The following is an 18,730-nucleotide window of genomic DNA, read 5'->3' on the forward strand; positions in this document are numbered from 1 at the left end:
GAGAAATATGTAGAAGTTATATTGGGTGGCACCTGTCACTTGGTTTCAGAATGTGACTTGTCTGACCACAGTTTGCCTATTGGTTTACATGGACTCCATACCTACTGTGAACATTAAGAGTATAAGATGGCTTTTGTAACTTGTGTTATCCTTACACATCTGTATTTATCTGTAATGGTATGGCTGGGGTGTATGAGTAGTGTATTATAGTTCATATTTTCTTGTTTTATTCTTTTGTTAAAAGTTCATCAGCAAACTCCTCTGACTCTTCAGTAGCCACCCTCCACATATCCAAATAAAAGTTAGAGTAGAACCTGACTTGATGGATCCTATGATCTTACTCGTCCAGTAGGAAAAATAGCTGGCAGATAACGTTGGCACCAACGTACCTTGTCTAAGCAGTGAGGTTTGTGTTGATGGAGTAAGTTTTATATTCCTTTTTAAACACATGGCCCAGTTGGGGTCTCACTTACCTCTCACTCCCACTTACCTGACGAAGGAGCAGCACTCCAAAAGCTAGTGGCTTTTGCTACCAAATAAACCTGTTGGACTTTAACCTGATGTTGTGAGACTTCTTACCAGATGGGGTACCCAGACGAGCATTCGGGTCCTGCGTGGATCAGCTGATTGGGGTATTCGCAGACATCTTCGACCTCTCTCTTTACACCAATATGAGGTCCCTATCTGCTTCAAGAAGACAACCATCATCCCAGTACCAAAGAAAAGCCATCTAGAGTGCCTTAATGACTATAGTCCGGTGGCCCTGATATCCATCATTATGAAGTGCTTCGAAAGGTTAGTCATGGCACAAATCAATTCCTGCCTCCTAGACTGCCTGGTCCACTACAGTTCGCCTGTCGCCGCAACAGGTCCACAGCAGATGCCATTTCCCGGCCCTACGCTCAACCCTGGAACACCTAGACAACAAAGGCACCTATAACAAGGACGTGGCGGCTTTGGAGAGAGTGCAGAAAAGGTTTACCAGGATGTTGCCTGGTATGGAGGGTATTAGCTATGAGGAGAGATTGAGTAAACTAGAGTTGTTCTCCCTGGAAAGACTGAGGTTGAGGGGCGACCTAATAGAAGTTTATAAAATTATGAAGGGCATAGATAGGATGAACAGTTAGAAGCTTTTTCCCCAGGTCAGAAATGACAAACACAAGGGGTCACAAGTTCAAGGTAAGGGGGGCAAGGTTCATTACAGATATGCGGGGAACGTATTTTACACAGAGGGTGGTGGGGGCCTGGAATGCACTACCAAGCAAGGTGGTTGAGGCAGACACCCTAGGATCCTTTAAGACTTATCTAGATAGCCACATGAACAGACTGGGAATAGAGGGATACAAACGGATGGTCTAGTTAGGAACACATGATCGGTGCAGGCTTGGAGGGCTGAAGGGCCTGTTCCTGTGCTGTATTGTTCTTTGTTCTCTTTAACACCATTATTCCTACGAAACTCATCTCCAAACTTTGGGGCTTGACTCCTCCCTCTGTAACTGTATCCAAGACTTCCTAACCCAAAGACCGCAGTCAGTAAGGATAGACAACAACACCTCCTCCACGATCATCCTTGACACCGGTGCTCTGCAAGGCTGTGTACTCAGCCCCTTACTATACTCCTTATACACCTCTGACTCTATGGCCAAATTCTCCTCCAACTCTATTTTCAAATTTGCTGATGACGCCACCATTGTGGGTCGGATCTCAAACAATGATGAGACAGAGTACAGGAAAGAGAGAGAGAATCTGGTGAACTGGTGCGATAACAATAATCTCTCCCTCAATGTCAACAAAACAAAGGAGATTAACCTAAAGTTCCCTACAAATGTGAGGTAATGCATTTTGGAAGGTCTAATACAGATAGGAAATATACAGTAAATGGCAGAACCCTTAGGAGTATTGAAAGGCAAAGGGATCTGGGTGTACAGGTACACAGGTCACTGAAAGTGGCAATGCAGGTGGAGAAGGTAGTCAAGAAGGTATATGGCATGCTTGCCTTCATCGGCTGGGATATTGAGTTTAAAAATTGGCAAGTCATGTTGATGCTTTATAGAACCTTAGTGAGGCCGCACTTGGAATATAGTCTTCAATTCTGGTCGCCACACTACCAGAAAGATGTGGAGGCTTTGGGTACAGAAAAGATTTACCAGGATGTTGCCTGGTATGGAGGGCATTAGCTATGAGGAGAGGTTGGAGAAACTTGGTTTGTTCTCACTGGACTGACGGAGGTTGAGGGGAGACCTGATAAAAGTCTACAAGATTATGAGAGGCATGGACAGAGTGGATAGTCAGAAACTTTTTCCCAGGGTGGAAGAGTCAATTACTAGGGGGCATAGGTTTAAGGTGCGAGGGGCAAGTTTTAAAAAAGATGTACGAGGCAGATTTTTTTACACAGACTGGTGGGTGCCTGGAACTCTTTGCCGGGGAAGGTAGTGGAAGCGGATACGGTAGTGACTTTTAAGGGGCGTCTTGACAAGTACATGAATGAGATGGGAATAGAGGGATATGGTTCCTGGAAGCGTAGGGGGTTTTAGTTAAGTCGGGCAGCATGGTCGGTTCAGGCTTGGAGGGCCGAAGGGCCTGTTCCTGTGCTGTAATTTTCTTTGTTCTTTGTTGAGATAGTCATCGACTTCAGGAAGCGTAAAGGAGAACATGCCCCTGTAAACATCAATGGGGATGAAGTAGAAATGGTCGAGAGCTTCAAGTTTTTAGGTGTCCAGGTCGCCAACAACCTGTCCTGGTATGCGGGAACTATAGTTAAGAAAGCCCACCAATGCCTCTACTTTCTCAGGAGACTACAGAAATTTGGCATGTCTGCTACAGCTCTCACCAACTTCTACAGATGCACCATAGAAAGCATTCTTTCTGGTTGTATCGCAGCTTGGTATGGCTCCTACTCTGTCCAAGACCACAAGAAACTACAAAGGGTTGTGAATGAAGCCGAGTCCTTTACTCAGACCAGCCTCCCATCCATTGACACCGTCTACGCTTTCTGCTGCTTCAGAAAGGCAGCCAGCATAATCAAGGATCCTACGCACCCCGGACATTCTCTCTTCCACCTTTTTCCACCAGGAAAAAGATACAAAAGTCTGAGCTCACACACCAACTGACTCAAGAAGAGATTCGTCCCTGCTGCCATCAGACCTTTGAATGAACCTACCTTGCATTAAGTTGATTTTTCTCTACACCCTAGCTATGACTGTTACATGATATTCTCCACTCTGTCCTTTCCTTCTCAATGTACAGTATGCTTTGTCTGTATAGCGCGCAAGAAACAATACTTTTCACTGTATACTAATACATGTGGCAATAAATCAAATCAAACACTCAACACTGGAGCACCTGGATAACAAAGACACCTGTATCAGACTCCTATTTATTGACTTCAACTCAGCCATCAACACCATTATTCCTACAAAACTCATCTCCAAACTCTGGCTTAGGGCTTCGCTCCTCCCTCTGCAACTGGATTCTAGATTTCCTAACCCACAGACTGCAATCAGTAAGGACAGGTAACGACATCTCCTCCATGATTATCCTCAACACCGGTGCCCCGCAAGGCTGTGTCCTCAGCCCCTTACTATATTCATTATACACTTATGACTTTGTGGCCAAATTTTGACCCAACCCAATTTTCAAGTTTGCTGATGACACCACCATAGTGGGTCGGATCTCAAACAATGATGAGACGGAATATAGGAATGAGATAGAGAATCAGGTGAAATGGTGTGAAGGCGATAATCTCTCAATGTCAGTAAAACGAAGGAGCTAGTCATCAACTTCAGGAAGCGTAGTGGAGGACATATCCCTGTCCACATTAACGGGGATGTAGTGGAAACGGTCAAGAGCTTCAAGTTTCTAGGTGTCCAGATCACCAGCAACCTGTCCTGGTCCCCCCCATGCCGACTGTATAGTTAAGAAAGCCTAGCAATGCCTCTACTTCCTCAGGAGGCTAAGGAAGTTCAGCATATCTGTTATGAATCTCTCCAATTTTTACAGATGCACCATAAAAAGCATTCTTTCTGGATGCATCACAGCTTGGTATGGCTCCTGCTCTGACAAAAACCGCAAGAAACTACAAAGGGATGTGAACATAGCCCAGTCCATCAAGCTATGACTAACACTATATTCTGCACCCTCTCCTTTCCTTCTCCCCTATGTACTCTGTGAACGGTATGCTTTGTATAGTGTGCAAGAAACAATACTTCTCACTGTGTACATGTGACAATAAATCAAATCAAAATATAGGTATTTAGGCTCATCGAGTCTGAACAGACTCTCCAAAAGAGCATCTTATCCACTCCCACCTTATCCCCATAACCCCATACATTTACCTCACTAATCCCCCTCATCTACACATCTTGGGACACTAAGGGGCAATTTAGCATGGCCAAACCACCTAACCTACACATGTATTGGACTATGGGAGCAGCCGGAGGAAAGCCACACAGACATGGGGAGAACATGCAAACACCACACAGGCAGTCACCCAAGGCTGGAATTGAACCAGGGTCCCTGGCGCTGTGCGACAGCAGTTGCGCCACCGTTCCGCCTGTTCTGTTCAATGATTATTCCATGCTAAAACTTGACAGATTTCCCTTCCTGATCTTCAGCACCGAAGCATACTGCAATAATAATAAAGTGTATTCCTATAGCATTGTATTCTTTTCATGAAACCACCTATCTTTTTAAGAGGATTTCCTATTGACTTGCCCTGCTACACATTCAATTTGTGATCCTTGAAAACTACTTAATTATTCACAGTAAATATTAATGATAGTCCCACAAAACAATCCTAACCTTTCTCCTTATGTACTTGAACGTTTTTCATGCAGGTAATCCATTGCACAGCACAGCAGTGATGGATGGTGAATCGGAGCTAAATGATGAAGGAAATGATAAAGCAGAAAGTCCTGTACAGGGTAATAATCAAAGGAAGCCAACTCTACGGTCTGTGCCTCTGATTGAAAAGGTTCGGAGTGAAAAATGGTAAGAAGAAAGCTGGCTAAATATTTGTATTTATTACTACAGAATTTGCTTCAAAAGTGTAATTTTGATTGTTTTAGTAATCAATTAGCTAAACTGCCTTCATAGGTAAAAAGTTCAAAACTTATAAGTAGAAATCATCCTTACTTAGTAAGTTGCTTACTTAGCTTCCCTATCAGGAACTGAGTTCTTTAGCTCAGGCCTAATTTGGGACTCAGATAAACCAGGGGAAAAAATCAACCTGTTCTCTTGCTCCTGTGTGCCATTCAGACACTTTCGCTGAAAGTTTTGCTTGCATGGATGGGATTGGCAAACCTCCAGGATTGACCTGGAATCTCCAGGAATTGAAGATCAATCTCCAGAGTGCTGCAGTGAAGAGCAATCATTGAACATAAGAGAAAATGATGCTTCTGTCATTTACTTTGAACTGATATAAAAATTCTAGAAAATGGGACAGTACAGGCTTTTTGGCTGACAATCGAGCATTACCCTGTTGGGTAATGAGTCTTTTTAGTACATCATAAGGCTGGATGTGTTGGCTGACTAATGGCACAAGCACAGGGTCATGTGATGAAATCTCCAGGAAACACTTGATCACAGTTGGCAACCCTATACATGAACATTGAACAGGGCACGATTAGCACAGCTAGAATGCCCCATAATCTTAAAAATCTGCCAATACTTACTGTCAGGTGTACACAAGAAGAATGGCACCTTATTATTAGGCTTCGCTAGCAACAGCTATATTTATATAATCCTCACTGTTGTCAGATTGCGTAGGTAGGATTTTGGCCTCCAGATACCACCCAGATGAGGGTGTGCACGAAGGCAGACAGGTGCCAAATCCTGAACCACTGGCCAGCATACTGGTTTGCTGGTACTGTTTCGCCAACCACCCCGCCCCCCCCCACCCCCGTGCTTTTTCTCAGAGGTGGAATAGTGGGTGGCAGGACAGGGTATTTAAAGGTCGCTTTAGGCCTCGTGTCAGAGGCTGACTGGAATCTTTGCAGCCCAGGCAGCTTTGTGGATGCGCCATTCTAGCAGCAGTCTGGGGGCCGGTGCTCCAGGCAGGATTCCAGACTCGCTCTACCTTCCTAACCACAGCTGTGGCCACGGGCTGCCTTGTGAAAGCCTTTCCCTCCACAGTTCCATCACATTTCTGTTATTGCACCTAATCTTCCTCCTTGCTTGGTGTTCATTTTCCATAAACAAGTTGGCACTTTTTAACGTTTCTTTTCCTTCTTGCTGTTTCCCGTTTCTTGATTTCTGTGATTGTTGTCCAATAGGAGAACTGGCGGGCAATGCTCTTAAAGCACTATGAATTGTGCAGGGAGGAAACAGTGGGAGAAAGTTTGTGCCTCTTCCAGTTTTACTTCCCTTGTGGAGGAATTGCCAGTTACCTTCCCCTAATAACGTGGTTGTGAATAGGAATTGTAATACTCAGAGTCTGAATCCAATTCGTCCAATATAACACCAATTTTCAATAAATCTTGCTGCCAATTGGATTGCCTTTTGGAAATCTGCCATCTCTCATCATTCTCGATGTTCTTTTCTTGTATATTCCAGTGCGTTGACACGTATATCTGAACGTGTGGAAGCAGAACAAGATGAAGTGGATACAGAAAGTATTAGCAATGAGGCATTGAATGACAATGCAATGGAACCTGTTCAAAAGGTGCTTTCTCATATGACATTGGGTTTGTTGAAACTTTTCATTATTCATGTAATCATTTTACTACCACAAGTCATCTTATGGTGTAACAGCAAAATGGAGATTTGTTTATTACTAAACATAATTCCAAAGAAAGGTTTTATCCTCGCCTTTCCATCCACTGGTGAGGACTACAAAGAAGGTATAGGTTAAGTAGCGATGCACGTTCTCCCCATGTCTGCGTAGGTTTCCTCCGGATGCTACGATTTTCTCCCACAGTCCAAAGATGTGCAGGTTAGAAGATTGCCCATGCTAAATTGCCCCTTAGTGTCCAAAGCTGTGTAGGTTAGGGGGATTAGCCATGCTAAAAATGTGTGGGAATGGGGATAGGGTGGGCACTGACTCTCCGAGCATGGGTGGGATGCTCTTTCGGAGAGTCAGTGCCAACTTGATGAGCCAAATGGTCTCCTGCACTGTAGAGATTGTATGAACACTGACAATACTTTGAAAATTGCAGATACAATTAAAAATGACCTTTTTATTTGCAAAATTAAATCAGATAATATTCAAGGTGACTTTCATTGACATTCCTATTCTCTTCACAGCGTAACAAATAGGATCTGGAGTAGGTTATTTGGCCCCTTGAGCCAGCAATATTATTCACCAAGACCATGGCTGAATTTCTACCTCTACTCCATCCACTTGCACTGTACTCTTATTCATTAATTCCCTAAGTACCCAAAGATCTGTCTACTTCTGTCCTGAATATATTCAATGACTGAGCATCCCCAGCTGTCTAGGCTAGATACTTCCAAAGATTCAAATTCATTTGCGTGAAGAAAGTTTTCCTTATCTCAAACCTAAATAACTGACCCTTTGTAGTTTGAATCTCTGACCCTGTATTTTAGATTCCCCAGCCAGCATCTACACTGTTAAATCCATTAAGAATTTGATGTGTTTCAATTTAGTTGTTGTCAGGAGAAATGTATCTCCACGTGAATGGATGAAAATGTTGGGGCAAGTAATTCACAGGGCCATTTCTGCCTAAAGTGCCTTTTAGTTTTGAGTGCTTTGCTTAATTAACAAAAATATTTCACAGACAGGAGCTGAGAGAGTGAAGTTAAAAACAGTATCCAGTTCGCTGTTCAGTAAATCTTCCAAGAAATCTAAGGAAATTCGGTCACAGACAGATGCAGTAAAGAATCCTGGTGAGGGGAATTCTGGAGCTAAGCGGAGAACTGCTTCGGCTGTCCCAAGGAAGTCACTGATTGAAACTCGGGTGTCAATTTCAAAACCCAAAAAGCAAAGTAACAGGAGAGCAGCTGCATCAGCAACTTGCAGCAGGGACTCCTCCTCTCACATAGAGCCTTCCATGGTAAGGAACATGCTTTTTCATTCACTTGTGATTCCTTTTGTTTTGGTCAGATCAAAGTAAATTTAAGTTTATTTATTAGTCTTACATTCATACTGCAATGAAGTTACTGTGAAAATCCCCTAGTTGCCACACTCCAGCGAATAGATAGAGGAGGAGGAGAAACCCATGGCTGGTAAAGTTTAGAAACATTTGCCATTAATCTTGAATCTTAGTAAGAAGTCTCACAACACCAGGTTAAAATCCAACAGGTTTATTTGGTAGCACAAGCTTTCGGAGCGCTGCTCCTTCATCAGGTGAGTGGAGAGTTGGGTTCACAAACAGGGCATATAGACACAGACTCAATTACAAGATAATGGTTGGAATGCGAGTCTTAACAGGTAATCAAGTCTTTACAGGTACAGACAATGCTCTCTTAGCCTGTCCTGTCACCTTCAATATTTTATGCACATTCACCCAGATGCTCCTGCACTCCCTCTAGAATTGTACCCTTTATTTTATGTTGTCTCTCCACATCCTACCAAAATTAATCACTTCGTACTTCTCTGCTTTGAATTTCACCTGCTACTTGTCCACCCATTCCACCAACCTATGTCCATTTCAAGTTGTATACTATCCTCCTCACAGTTCACTGTACCTCCATGTTTTATATCATCTACAAATTTTGAAATTATGCCCAGTACACCAGTGTCTAAATCATTACTGTATCCCAGGAAGAGCAGAGCTCCTATCACCGACCCCTGGGAAACTCCATTATAAACTTCCCTCCAGTCCAACAAACAACTGTTAGCCACTACTCTGTCTCCTGTCATTCACCCAATTTCATATCCATGTTGCTGCTGTCTCTTTTATTTCACAAACTCCAACTTTGTTCATGCGGCACTTTATCAAATGCCTTTTGGAGTCTGTGCACCATGTCAACAGCATTGCTCTCATCAATCCTCTGTTATCTCATCAAAAATATTTTAACAAATTAGTTGAACACAATTTGCCAGTAACAAAATCCTTGCTGGAACAGATTGGATGCTCGGGAGTTTGCAAGTACATCTTGTGTCTGTAATGCTGCACTCCATCAAGGAGTCAACATCTTCAAGGCAGATTGAAAGAAATTTTGGCAGGAAAAATGGACCTCTTTAAAAATTGGCATTGGTTTAAGTTCAATGTTAACTCTTATGCACATTGTCAAGGTGTGCACGGTGGCACAGTGGTTAGCACTGCTGCCTCACAGCGCCAGGAACCCAGGTTCGATTCCAGCCTTGGATGACCGTCTGTATGGAGTTTGCATATTCTCCCCGTGTCTGCATGGGTTTCCTCCGGGTGCTCCAGTTTCCTCCCACAGTCCAAAGGACGTTCTGGTTAGGTGCATTGGCCATGCTAAATTCTTCCTCGGTGTACCTGAACAGGCGCCGGAGTGTGGCAACTTGGGGATTTTCACAGTGACTTAATTGCAGTGTTAATGTAAGCCTACTTGTGACACTAATAAATAAACTTTTAGGTGTGTAATCACAAGGATTAGTTGTTTTGATCTTTCCCTACACTATTTACTGAAAATCAAACTTTTTACGTGACAGGAAACTTCCCCACAAAATAATGTTTCAACCTCTAGACGGAAGAGAAAAAGAACTTTGGTCAGGAGAACAACTGGATCTGATGCCTCTCCTAATTCATCTGTATCAAGACCTTCTACTCCAGGTTAGGGTACGAATAAGGCATACTAAAGGGAACAGTGATTGTATACATTTCTTTCCTATTGTAATGTGGGGAAGCATCACTTCAAATACAAGTACTTCAGGAACAAGTTCCTATCCAAGAGATTAGGCTACCTCGCTGGTGATAGACAAAATGCTGTTGAGCTGGGTCAATTGAAAATAACAGAACTGAGATGTCATAGAATCATAGAAACCCTACAGTGTAGAAAGAGGCCATTTGACCCATTGAGTCTACACCGACCACAATCCCACCCAGGCCCTACCCCCCTATCCCTTCATATTTACCCGCTAATCCCTCTAACCTACCCATCTCAAGACACTAAGGGGCAATTTTAGCACGGCCAATCAACCTAACCCGCACATCTTTGGACTTTTGTCTAACATCTTTGTGTTAGACTTTTGTTTAGGCAAGAGTTTTTAAAGAACATGGAATCAAGGTGGATAAATGGAATTGAGATATAGATGAACAATGACCTAACTGAATGGTGGAATAACCTTGAGGGGCTGAATGACTTCCTCTTGTTCCTATTTCTTTCTCACTTGTGTACATATCTCACCTTGCTTTAATGCCTTTATGCTGATAGCCCCAACCCCTCCATGCAGTAGGGAGTTCCACATTCTCAGCACTGTGAGTGAAGATTAGATGCCTCATCATGTTTTTTTTTTATTATTTGAGATACTTTTTTCAGTATAGATTTTTATGGATAAGTTTTAAACTTTCCCTAATTTCCATTTGTGTAACTGTGCTGGATATCAAAATAGCACCCTGTCCCTAATTCCCTTTCTCATTCATTGTATCCTTCTAAAACATGTAAACCATAGGGAGAAAGTATCATAATTTTGAGTTCCTTGTAAATAATGTGTTTCACAAGTGGCATTTAAGGGAATTATGATAGCAACACAATAGAACAACAATATATAATAGTCGATAGTTTCCTTCCTTTCAGAGGCTGGTCCATCATCCGCAAAAGTCTCACGTCCTGAGGGTAAGAAGAGGTTAACAAAAGCTGTCACCGAACTGGATGTAGTTCTCAGTGAATTTGAGGACATTGTTAAAGAATACAAGTAAGTCCAAGACTGGTATTGTAACACATGGTGAAATAGTCAATATCCATAAGCCATTGCAGAACAACTTGTCGATGAGATGTTAGTGTATCCTTTAATGCCCATCTGCCTATTCAGTTGGAGATTAAAGATACCATTGCATTCGAAGAACAGAAGTAGCATTTGGTGTCATCCTCAACATTTCTCCCTCAATCAACAACATTGAAACACGATTTTATGGTCATTCCTTTAACTTGCTTTTTGTGGGACTTTGCTGTGTGCTAAAATGTTTGTTGCATTTGTCTACCTAGGATTTCAAAGGTAATAATTGGATATTACAGGACAATATGACAGTGAGCTTTATATGTAATTGAATAAAGGAATCTGGGGCTTTTCACTCCTCAAAATCAGATATTAAAGCCATACTTTGGCCAAGGGTACCAATATTCAGCTCCTAAATAGTACAAAAGCAGGAATTCATACAATAATATGTCATCACCACAAAGCCGAGCACACCCCGTATTACATAGCCCTTGTGTTGACCACTTAATCAGTGCTCAGGTGTGAATGCTAAATCATATTTCATGAAGTCAGTATTGCCATACAGCCTGAGAAGTCTCCCGTGGCAGCATTTGGCCTCCATCTGTGCTCTTGACTGCATCTTGGATCACAGTAATTGCTTTTTTTGTTGACCAGCATGTTCCACCTGTAATATTTGAAATCACACCTCTGATTTGCTGGGTTGTATAATTTCTGTCTCAATGTCAGAATCATCCGGTTCAGTGAGTAGTCTGTTGCTGACTGACCTGACCTGTTATCACTGATGCTGTGCCCTTGTTCCTTGTCAATCATAATACATAGCTTGTTTGTAGGAGGGAACAAAATGATCCCTGTGTTGATATGAATACTGAGAATGGAAACACAGCAACTCACATTGTAGAACATGAAGCAGCAGATTAAACAACACATTTCTATCTGCTCCTATTGTGATTTTTAAAAATTGAGTTCCATGGTAATTATTTACATGAAGAACAAAGCTAATATAAGCATGAAAAATTATAAATCTGCAATATATGCCTCATACTAAAGTTGGTTTTTGTTCAACGTAATAGGCAGTCTGTGGAATTTGATGTTTGCAAAAAAGTAATTGTTGGATTCTTCACTGATTTAAAGGAGGAATTTACTGAAACAGTGAGTACTGCAGCGATGAACGTTTATTTTTTTCCCTTATTTTTTTGTTATGCCTTAGATCAGGGGGTGTTGAACTCCATTTATGTGGCAGGCTGAAATGACATCAAGCATGAGTTACATTAAGCAAAACTAATTAACTCCACTTGGGTTGAAATTATGCTTTTTGTCTCTTATTTTAGGTGTAAAAGGGGTTTAGCATTTGACAATTTATAGGAATGAGGTCTCGGAACTAATCTGCATCGGTGGCATGTATCCACAGTATTGCTCAGTGTTTTTAGACATCGTTGGCAGCCAGCATTGGATCAATTTAAATTGGAGTCAAGCAGATGTTTTAGGATCCTTCTGCACAGGCTGATGGTTGTGGTTAAAGAAATGATGGGGGAAAGTTTTATTATTTTCCCTTATGTGGAGCATGGAGGGATGCACCTCCCAACTTTTCTAGCACTAGTATGGACTGCCCATTGGCTATATATCTTGTATCTCCTTCATGTGCTGAAGCATGTGATGCACCCTGAATCCAGTGAGAATCCTCTATCCATCACCATGTTTGCTATTTGCCCGCTGGTGGTAACAATCTTTTATCGTTATCTCATGGTAAGATCCCCAGGTATCACTCCTTGTTTTATTGGCTGCTTCTGTGCCGCCTTCACCAGATTGCTGTTGCTGCTTCTCCCAGCACTCAGGAAATGAGCACCATACCACCCTTTTCCATTACACTTTTCCCACCTAAGCCCCAATCCCACGCCCCTGACAGCCACTTCATTGCCTGCCTCTTCCATTTAGCTCTCTTTTTTCCCTGTTCCCCTCACCTACTGAGTCCCACGATAAGTTTCCCAGCTCAGTACATTTCTCTATTTCCCCCCTACATAGAAACATACATAATATAAGCAGGAGTAGGCCATTCATCATGATTATGGCTGATCATCAAATTCAATTCTGCCTCTTCCCTCCCCATGTCCCTTGAACCCTTTGGCCCTAAAAACTGTATCTAATTCCTTCTTGAAATCAACACTATTTTGGCCTCAACTACTTTCTGTGGTTGTGAATTCCACAGATTCACCACTCTCTGGGTGAAAATATTTCTCCTCACCTAAGTCCTGAAAGGTTTACCCCTTATCCTCAAACTATGATCCCTAGTTTTGGACTCTCCCACCATCTGGAACATTCTTTCTGAATCCACCATGTCTAGTCCTGTTAGAAATGTATAAGTTTCTATGAGAACCCCTCTCTTCTAAACTCCAATGAATATGATCCTAACCGATTTAGTCTACTCATATGACAGACCTGCCACCCCAGGAATTAGCCTAGTAAACCTTTACTGCACTCCCTCTACAGCAAGAACATCCTTCCTTAGATAAGGACATCGAAACTGCACACAGTATTCCAGGTGTGGCCTCACCAATGGCCTATATAACTGCAGTAAAACATCACTATTCCTATACTCAAATCTTCTCGCTATGAAGGCCAACATACTATTTGCCTTCTTTACTGCCTGCTGTACCTGCGCGCTTACTTTCAGTGACTGATGCATAAGGACACAAGATTTTGCTGAGTATCCACCTCTCTCAATTTACACCCGTTTAAATAAGCTGCCTTTCTATTTTTGGTACTTGAGTCAATAACCTCACATTTATCTACATTATACTGCATCTGCTATGCATATGTCCACACACTCAGCCTGTCCAAATCCCGCTGAACAGTTGGGGATCTAGCACAGATCCCTGCTGTACCCCACTAGTCACTGCCTGCCAATTGGAAAAAAACCCATTTATTCAAACTTTGCTTCCTGTCTGTTAACCACCTTTCTATCCACCTCCAGACACTTCCTGCAATCCCATGCACTTCAACTTTACATAGTAATCTGTTATGTGAGACCTTGTCGAAAGTCTTCTGAAAGTCTACATAAATCATACCCATTCGTTCAATTCTATTAGTTACATCCCCAGAGAATTCCAGTCGATTTGTCAAGCATGATTTCCCTTTTGTAAATCTATGCTGACTTTGTTTGATTATACCACTGCTTTCTAAATGCTGTGCTATGAAATTCTTGATAATGGACCGTAGCAACTTCCCTACTACCGACATTAGGCTCAATGGTCTATAGTTCCCTGTTTTCTCTCTACCTCCCTTATTGAATAGTGAGCTTGTATTAGCTACCCTCCAACCTGTAGGAACCATTCCAGAGACCATAAAAGTTTGGAAAATGACCACCAATGGATCTACTGTTTCTATCTGCCTTCAATCCCATTAATTTCCCCAGCCAGGAACCCAAGTTCATTTCTAGCCTCGTGTCACTGTCTCTGTGGACTTTGCACATCCTCCCCATGTCTGCATGGGTTTCCTCCGGGTGCTGCAATTTCCTCCCACACTCCAAAGGTGTGCAGGTTAGGTTGATTGACCATACTAAATTTCTCATTGTCGGGAGGACTAACAGGGTAAATACGTGGTGTTACGGGGTTAGGGCCTGGGTGGGATTGTCAGTGCAGTCTTGATGGCCCGAATGGCTTCCTTCCGCACTGTAGGGATTCTTTAAAACCATTTCTCTATTAATACTGATTTCCTTCAGTTCCTCACTAAAACTTGTGTTTCTCAGAACTTCCGGTATGTTGCTTCTGCCTTCACAAAGGAAGTGCGAATTTAGTTCCTCAGCCATTTTTTTGTTCCCCGATATGAATTCCCCGTTTCTGGCTGATTCTCTACCATCTGAGCATAGCCTTCAATTCCCAGTAGGGGAAAGTGTGAGGAAGGTGTTTGACTTGATGGATTGAATAGGTGGGTTCCTGCAGATTCTACAGAAGGTTATAAAGCAGAGATTAGACTTTTCCAGGAAGTTGAAACAGGAGCTGATTGGAACAGGAGCTTAGTTTTCTGGATGTTAAGTGACAGGTCCATTTTCTCATATCCTTCAGCAAAAGAGTCAACAATTACCTAGAGCTCAGTGTGAGTGTGTACACAAATGTCAGCTGCATACTGAAGCTCTGTAACAGGTTGGAGTGGTTTTGGATACAAGGCAGCACATATTGATCAGTTTCCTGGTCTGTTTAGACTATGTCCATGTCTGTGGGTAATTTGCTGGAGGTGAGTGCAGTACTGTACTGTAATTTTGCTCTGTTTAAATAACAATCATCAGGAATTGCTGAAGCAGATAAAAATAAGCTGCACAACAGAGTCTAGGAATTGAGGCTGGAATTTTCTAATCTCAGTACCTTAGTATTTGATGTGTTCAAGTTTACAAAGCAATAAATATTAAAAGCATAAATATTGAAAGCAAAGTATTGTGATTTTTTTAAAGAAAAATCAAATGCAAAAGTAGCAAGGAAATGTATTTGCTTCCTTGCTCAGACTACTACTGTGTGCAGTTCTGATACTACAACAAAAATGGATATTTTCTACTGGGGGAGAAAATGCAGAAAATATTTGCAAAGATTTTGCCAAAATTGAAACAATATAAATATCAAGAAAGATTGAGCAAGGTGGGGGCTCTTTAATCTGGAAAAGACTATCAGGAGACTTTGTAGAGGTTTTTAAAATTGCAAAGGAGTTTTATAGGGTGAACCTGGAGTAAATAGAGTGGTAGGATGATCATGTGAAGTTTAAACATTGGCATAGACTGGCTCAGCCGGTTATAACACAAAAGACCACCTTTTGGCCCATTATATCTGTGCCAGCTCCCTGCAGGAACAATTCCAGACCCCACAATCTCATCCTTTCTTGTTAGCTGCTTATTTGAAAGCCAAGTTTGAATCTGCTTCCGCCATGCTTCCCTCATGTCACCATTGGCTGTTTTGTCATTCACCTTAAATTGATGTCCTCTGGTTCTTGACCTTTCTGCCAATGGGAGCAATGTCTACTCTGTCCAGACTTCTCTCAACCTTCTCTTAATGAAAACAATCCCTGCATCTTCAATCCCTTCATGTAAATGTCCCTCATCCCTGGAACCATTCTTATAAATCTTTTCTGCACCCTCTAATGTCTTCACAAATCTTCCTAATTCCAGGATTGGGCACAATATTTCAACGTATCCACTGTTTTATTAAGGTTTAACAGACTTCCTTGCTGTCATTCTCTATGCCTCTATTTGTAAACTCAGCATCCCAGTATGCCTTTTAACCATTTTCTCAACCTGCCCTTCCATCTTCAACGATTTAGGCATATATGCTTCCGGATCTCTGTTCCAGCACTCCCTTTTGAATTGTACCTCCACTTTATTCTAATTTTTGCTATCAAAATCAGCACTAAAATTCATCTGCCGGGTGTCTGCCCATTCCACCACCCTGTCCGTGTCCCCTTGAAGTCTATACATAATGCATCCAAGTTATGAAATGTGCTCCACAAGTCTAGGCCATTAATATATATCCAAAAACAGGGGTCCTAGTCTCAATCCCTAAGGAACCACATTGTATATCTTCCACCTTTAAAAAAAAAACCCAACCATTCATCACTTAGCCCACTTCATATCATTGCTGCAGTTGTCTTTCTAACCTATGGGCTTCAAGCTTGCTGACAAGTTAGGGTGCCAGATCAGAAACCCCAAGGTATATTATGAAGCCAAACTAGACCCCAACAATTTTTATATTTTGGCATAAATATGAGGAAAGGATGCTTTACTCCTGGAGTAATTCCACTGACAAATTAGGAATCTTTTTTAACAAAACAAGCTTTATTCATAACACAGTTCAAATATAACTCTTACAAAATGAAACAGTTTAACACTTAACCATTGAATAATCTTTAAACATGAAAAGAAATAACTCAACTTCTAATTTATTACCATTCACTTCCAATTAAGCAATATTTACCTTAAATATCTTAAAGCCCACTTTAAAATAGTTAGCAAATCCAAGCATAAACAGTCCTCTCCAACAACCAAACTGAGCTGTTTTTCTCAGCTGCAAACCTAGCTCCACCCATTTCTAGTAGCATCTGACTAAATGACTTTATATACCTAATTTAGCTTTCCATTACTTTGATCAAGGAAACAACCCAAGCGTCGTCTTTTTTGGTAAACAAAAGCTCAGTAAGCCTTCTGCTAAATAAATATTTACATGGTTAAAATGAGGAATTATCCTGCTTTCCAGCATCTGCTGTATTCTCCCCAGACAAACTGACTTTGCAACAAAACACAATCTTAAACCAGTCTCCCCTTAAACATTAAGTATATTAATAGCACAGCATTATAATAGAAACCTATTATGTGGCAATTCATCAAATGCCTTTTGGCAGTCCATATACACAGAATTACTGGTTGATTCAGTGTATACATTTAGCTGTCTGGCGAAGTTCACTAATATTTTTAAGGTAGTATCACTTATAAACTGCTGGTTTGGGAGGTGTGATTTAGAGCTGGCAACCTACTTTATATCCAGTGTTATATTTGTCTACAATTTCACATATCCTAACATTTTCAACAGCAGTTCTAAATGAGCAAACATTTCTCCAAATTGCTGTCTGAAAATGATCAGTTTTTCATGGCAAACTGTTGCCCAGATTGACAATTTTCTTTCCTTTTTAAAGATCAGACACGTGCAAGATCTGAAGAATTTGGAAAGAGAAAATGCAAAGGTAAATATTTATTTTGATATCAATATCAAATGTTTCCAAGTTTGTATAAAATTATGAAAAATTGAATTGACATTAATATTCATTGTTTACAGGTGACGACAACTTTCAACAAGACAAGACAGCACTTTCTTGTAGCTCAAAAGGAATTAAATGAGTAATGCCACATTTAATTCAGCTTTTTCTTAAATAAGTACCCCATTTGTGGTGTTCTTGGATAAATGGTACAATATATCTTTACTTCAAGCATACTAATTTTTCTTTCTGCCCATTTTGATGATTTTAGGTACTTAATTCCAGTACCATTGTAATTAAATAGAATCCTTACAGTGCAGAAGGAGGCCATTCCACCTATCAAGCTTGCACAGACAACAATCCCACCCAGTCTCTATCCCCGTAACCCGACATATTTACCCTGCTAATCTACCTGACACTAAGGGGCAATTTAGCATGGCCAATGAACCTAACTAGCACATCTTTGGAGTGTGGGAGGAAACCCACGCAGACACGGGGAGAACGTGCAAACTCCACAGAGTGACCCAAGCTGGGAATCAAACCCAGGTCTCTGGTGCTGTGTGGCAGCAGTGCTAACCCACTGCTGCTCCAATAAAGTTACTTAAATGTACATTAAAATGTTATTAAGAATTTAAATCATAATCAAGTTACCTCAGATCAGTTGAAGTTTTTTCATTTCTAATCCAAATCAGGAAGTAAAGTTATGATTATTTACAGGCAGGAAGCACAACTCAAACACTTGCGGAAGGAATATTCTGAACTGGGTCAAAAGAAATCAGATTTGCTACTTGCAAAGCAATTTGTTTCTGGTTTTAAACAACTGCAAACACAGTATATTCAACATAGAAGCAAAAACCCTGGTGAAAAACAAACGGTAAGACCTCTGTTTAATATATCCATCGGTGTTGGTCATCTGTAAAATGCTGTTTAGTGACTTGGTATTTACAGACAGATTCAGGCTCCCTATAATTGAGCCCTCAAGTAGAATCAACTATCTATTAGTTTATGATAATGACCTAGACTCTTACTTTTATAGTGCTTTTAATGTAGAAAAAAAAGTCCAGATGTGCTCCATGAAAGGAGGATGGTGGCCACTATAGTAGTTAGCATAAGTGACCAAAAGCTTGATTAAAGAGATGGATTTTGAGATTTTTGATGCTGTAAGAAGAGGATGATGGCTTGAAAAATATGCTAATTGCAGAC

The 18,730-nt window shown here is 41.3% G+C and overlaps 1 protein-coding gene across 1 annotated transcript in view; it reads left to right on the top strand.

The window, feature by feature from the left end:
* cenpu (centromere protein U) overlaps window positions 1-18,730 on the top strand; it is a 36,273-nt gene that overhangs the window by 15,322 nt on the left and 2,221 nt on the right. The window contains exons 4-12 of the mRNA XM_078215057.1: window positions 4,836-4,989; window positions 6,553-6,661; window positions 7,737-8,012; window positions 9,581-9,701; window positions 10,666-10,783; window positions 11,875-11,953; window positions 17,468-17,515; window positions 17,608-17,669; window positions 18,245-18,401. Coding sequence (XP_078071183.1) covers window positions 4,836-4,989; window positions 6,553-6,661; window positions 7,737-8,012; window positions 9,581-9,701; window positions 10,666-10,783; window positions 11,875-11,953; window positions 17,468-17,515; window positions 17,608-17,669; window positions 18,245-18,401 — 1,124 coding nt within the window. The remainder of the gene's footprint in view (window positions 1-4,835; window positions 4,990-6,552; window positions 6,662-7,736; window positions 8,013-9,580; window positions 9,702-10,665; window positions 10,784-11,874; window positions 11,954-17,467; window positions 17,516-17,607; window positions 17,670-18,244; window positions 18,402-18,730) is intronic.

The sequence above is a fragment of the Mustelus asterias genome, chromosome 6, assembly GCF_964213995.1.
Source record: "Mustelus asterias chromosome 6, sMusAst1.hap1.1, whole genome shotgun sequence".
Taxonomy (NCBI): domain Eukaryota; kingdom Metazoa; phylum Chordata; class Chondrichthyes; order Carcharhiniformes; family Triakidae; genus Mustelus; species Mustelus asterias.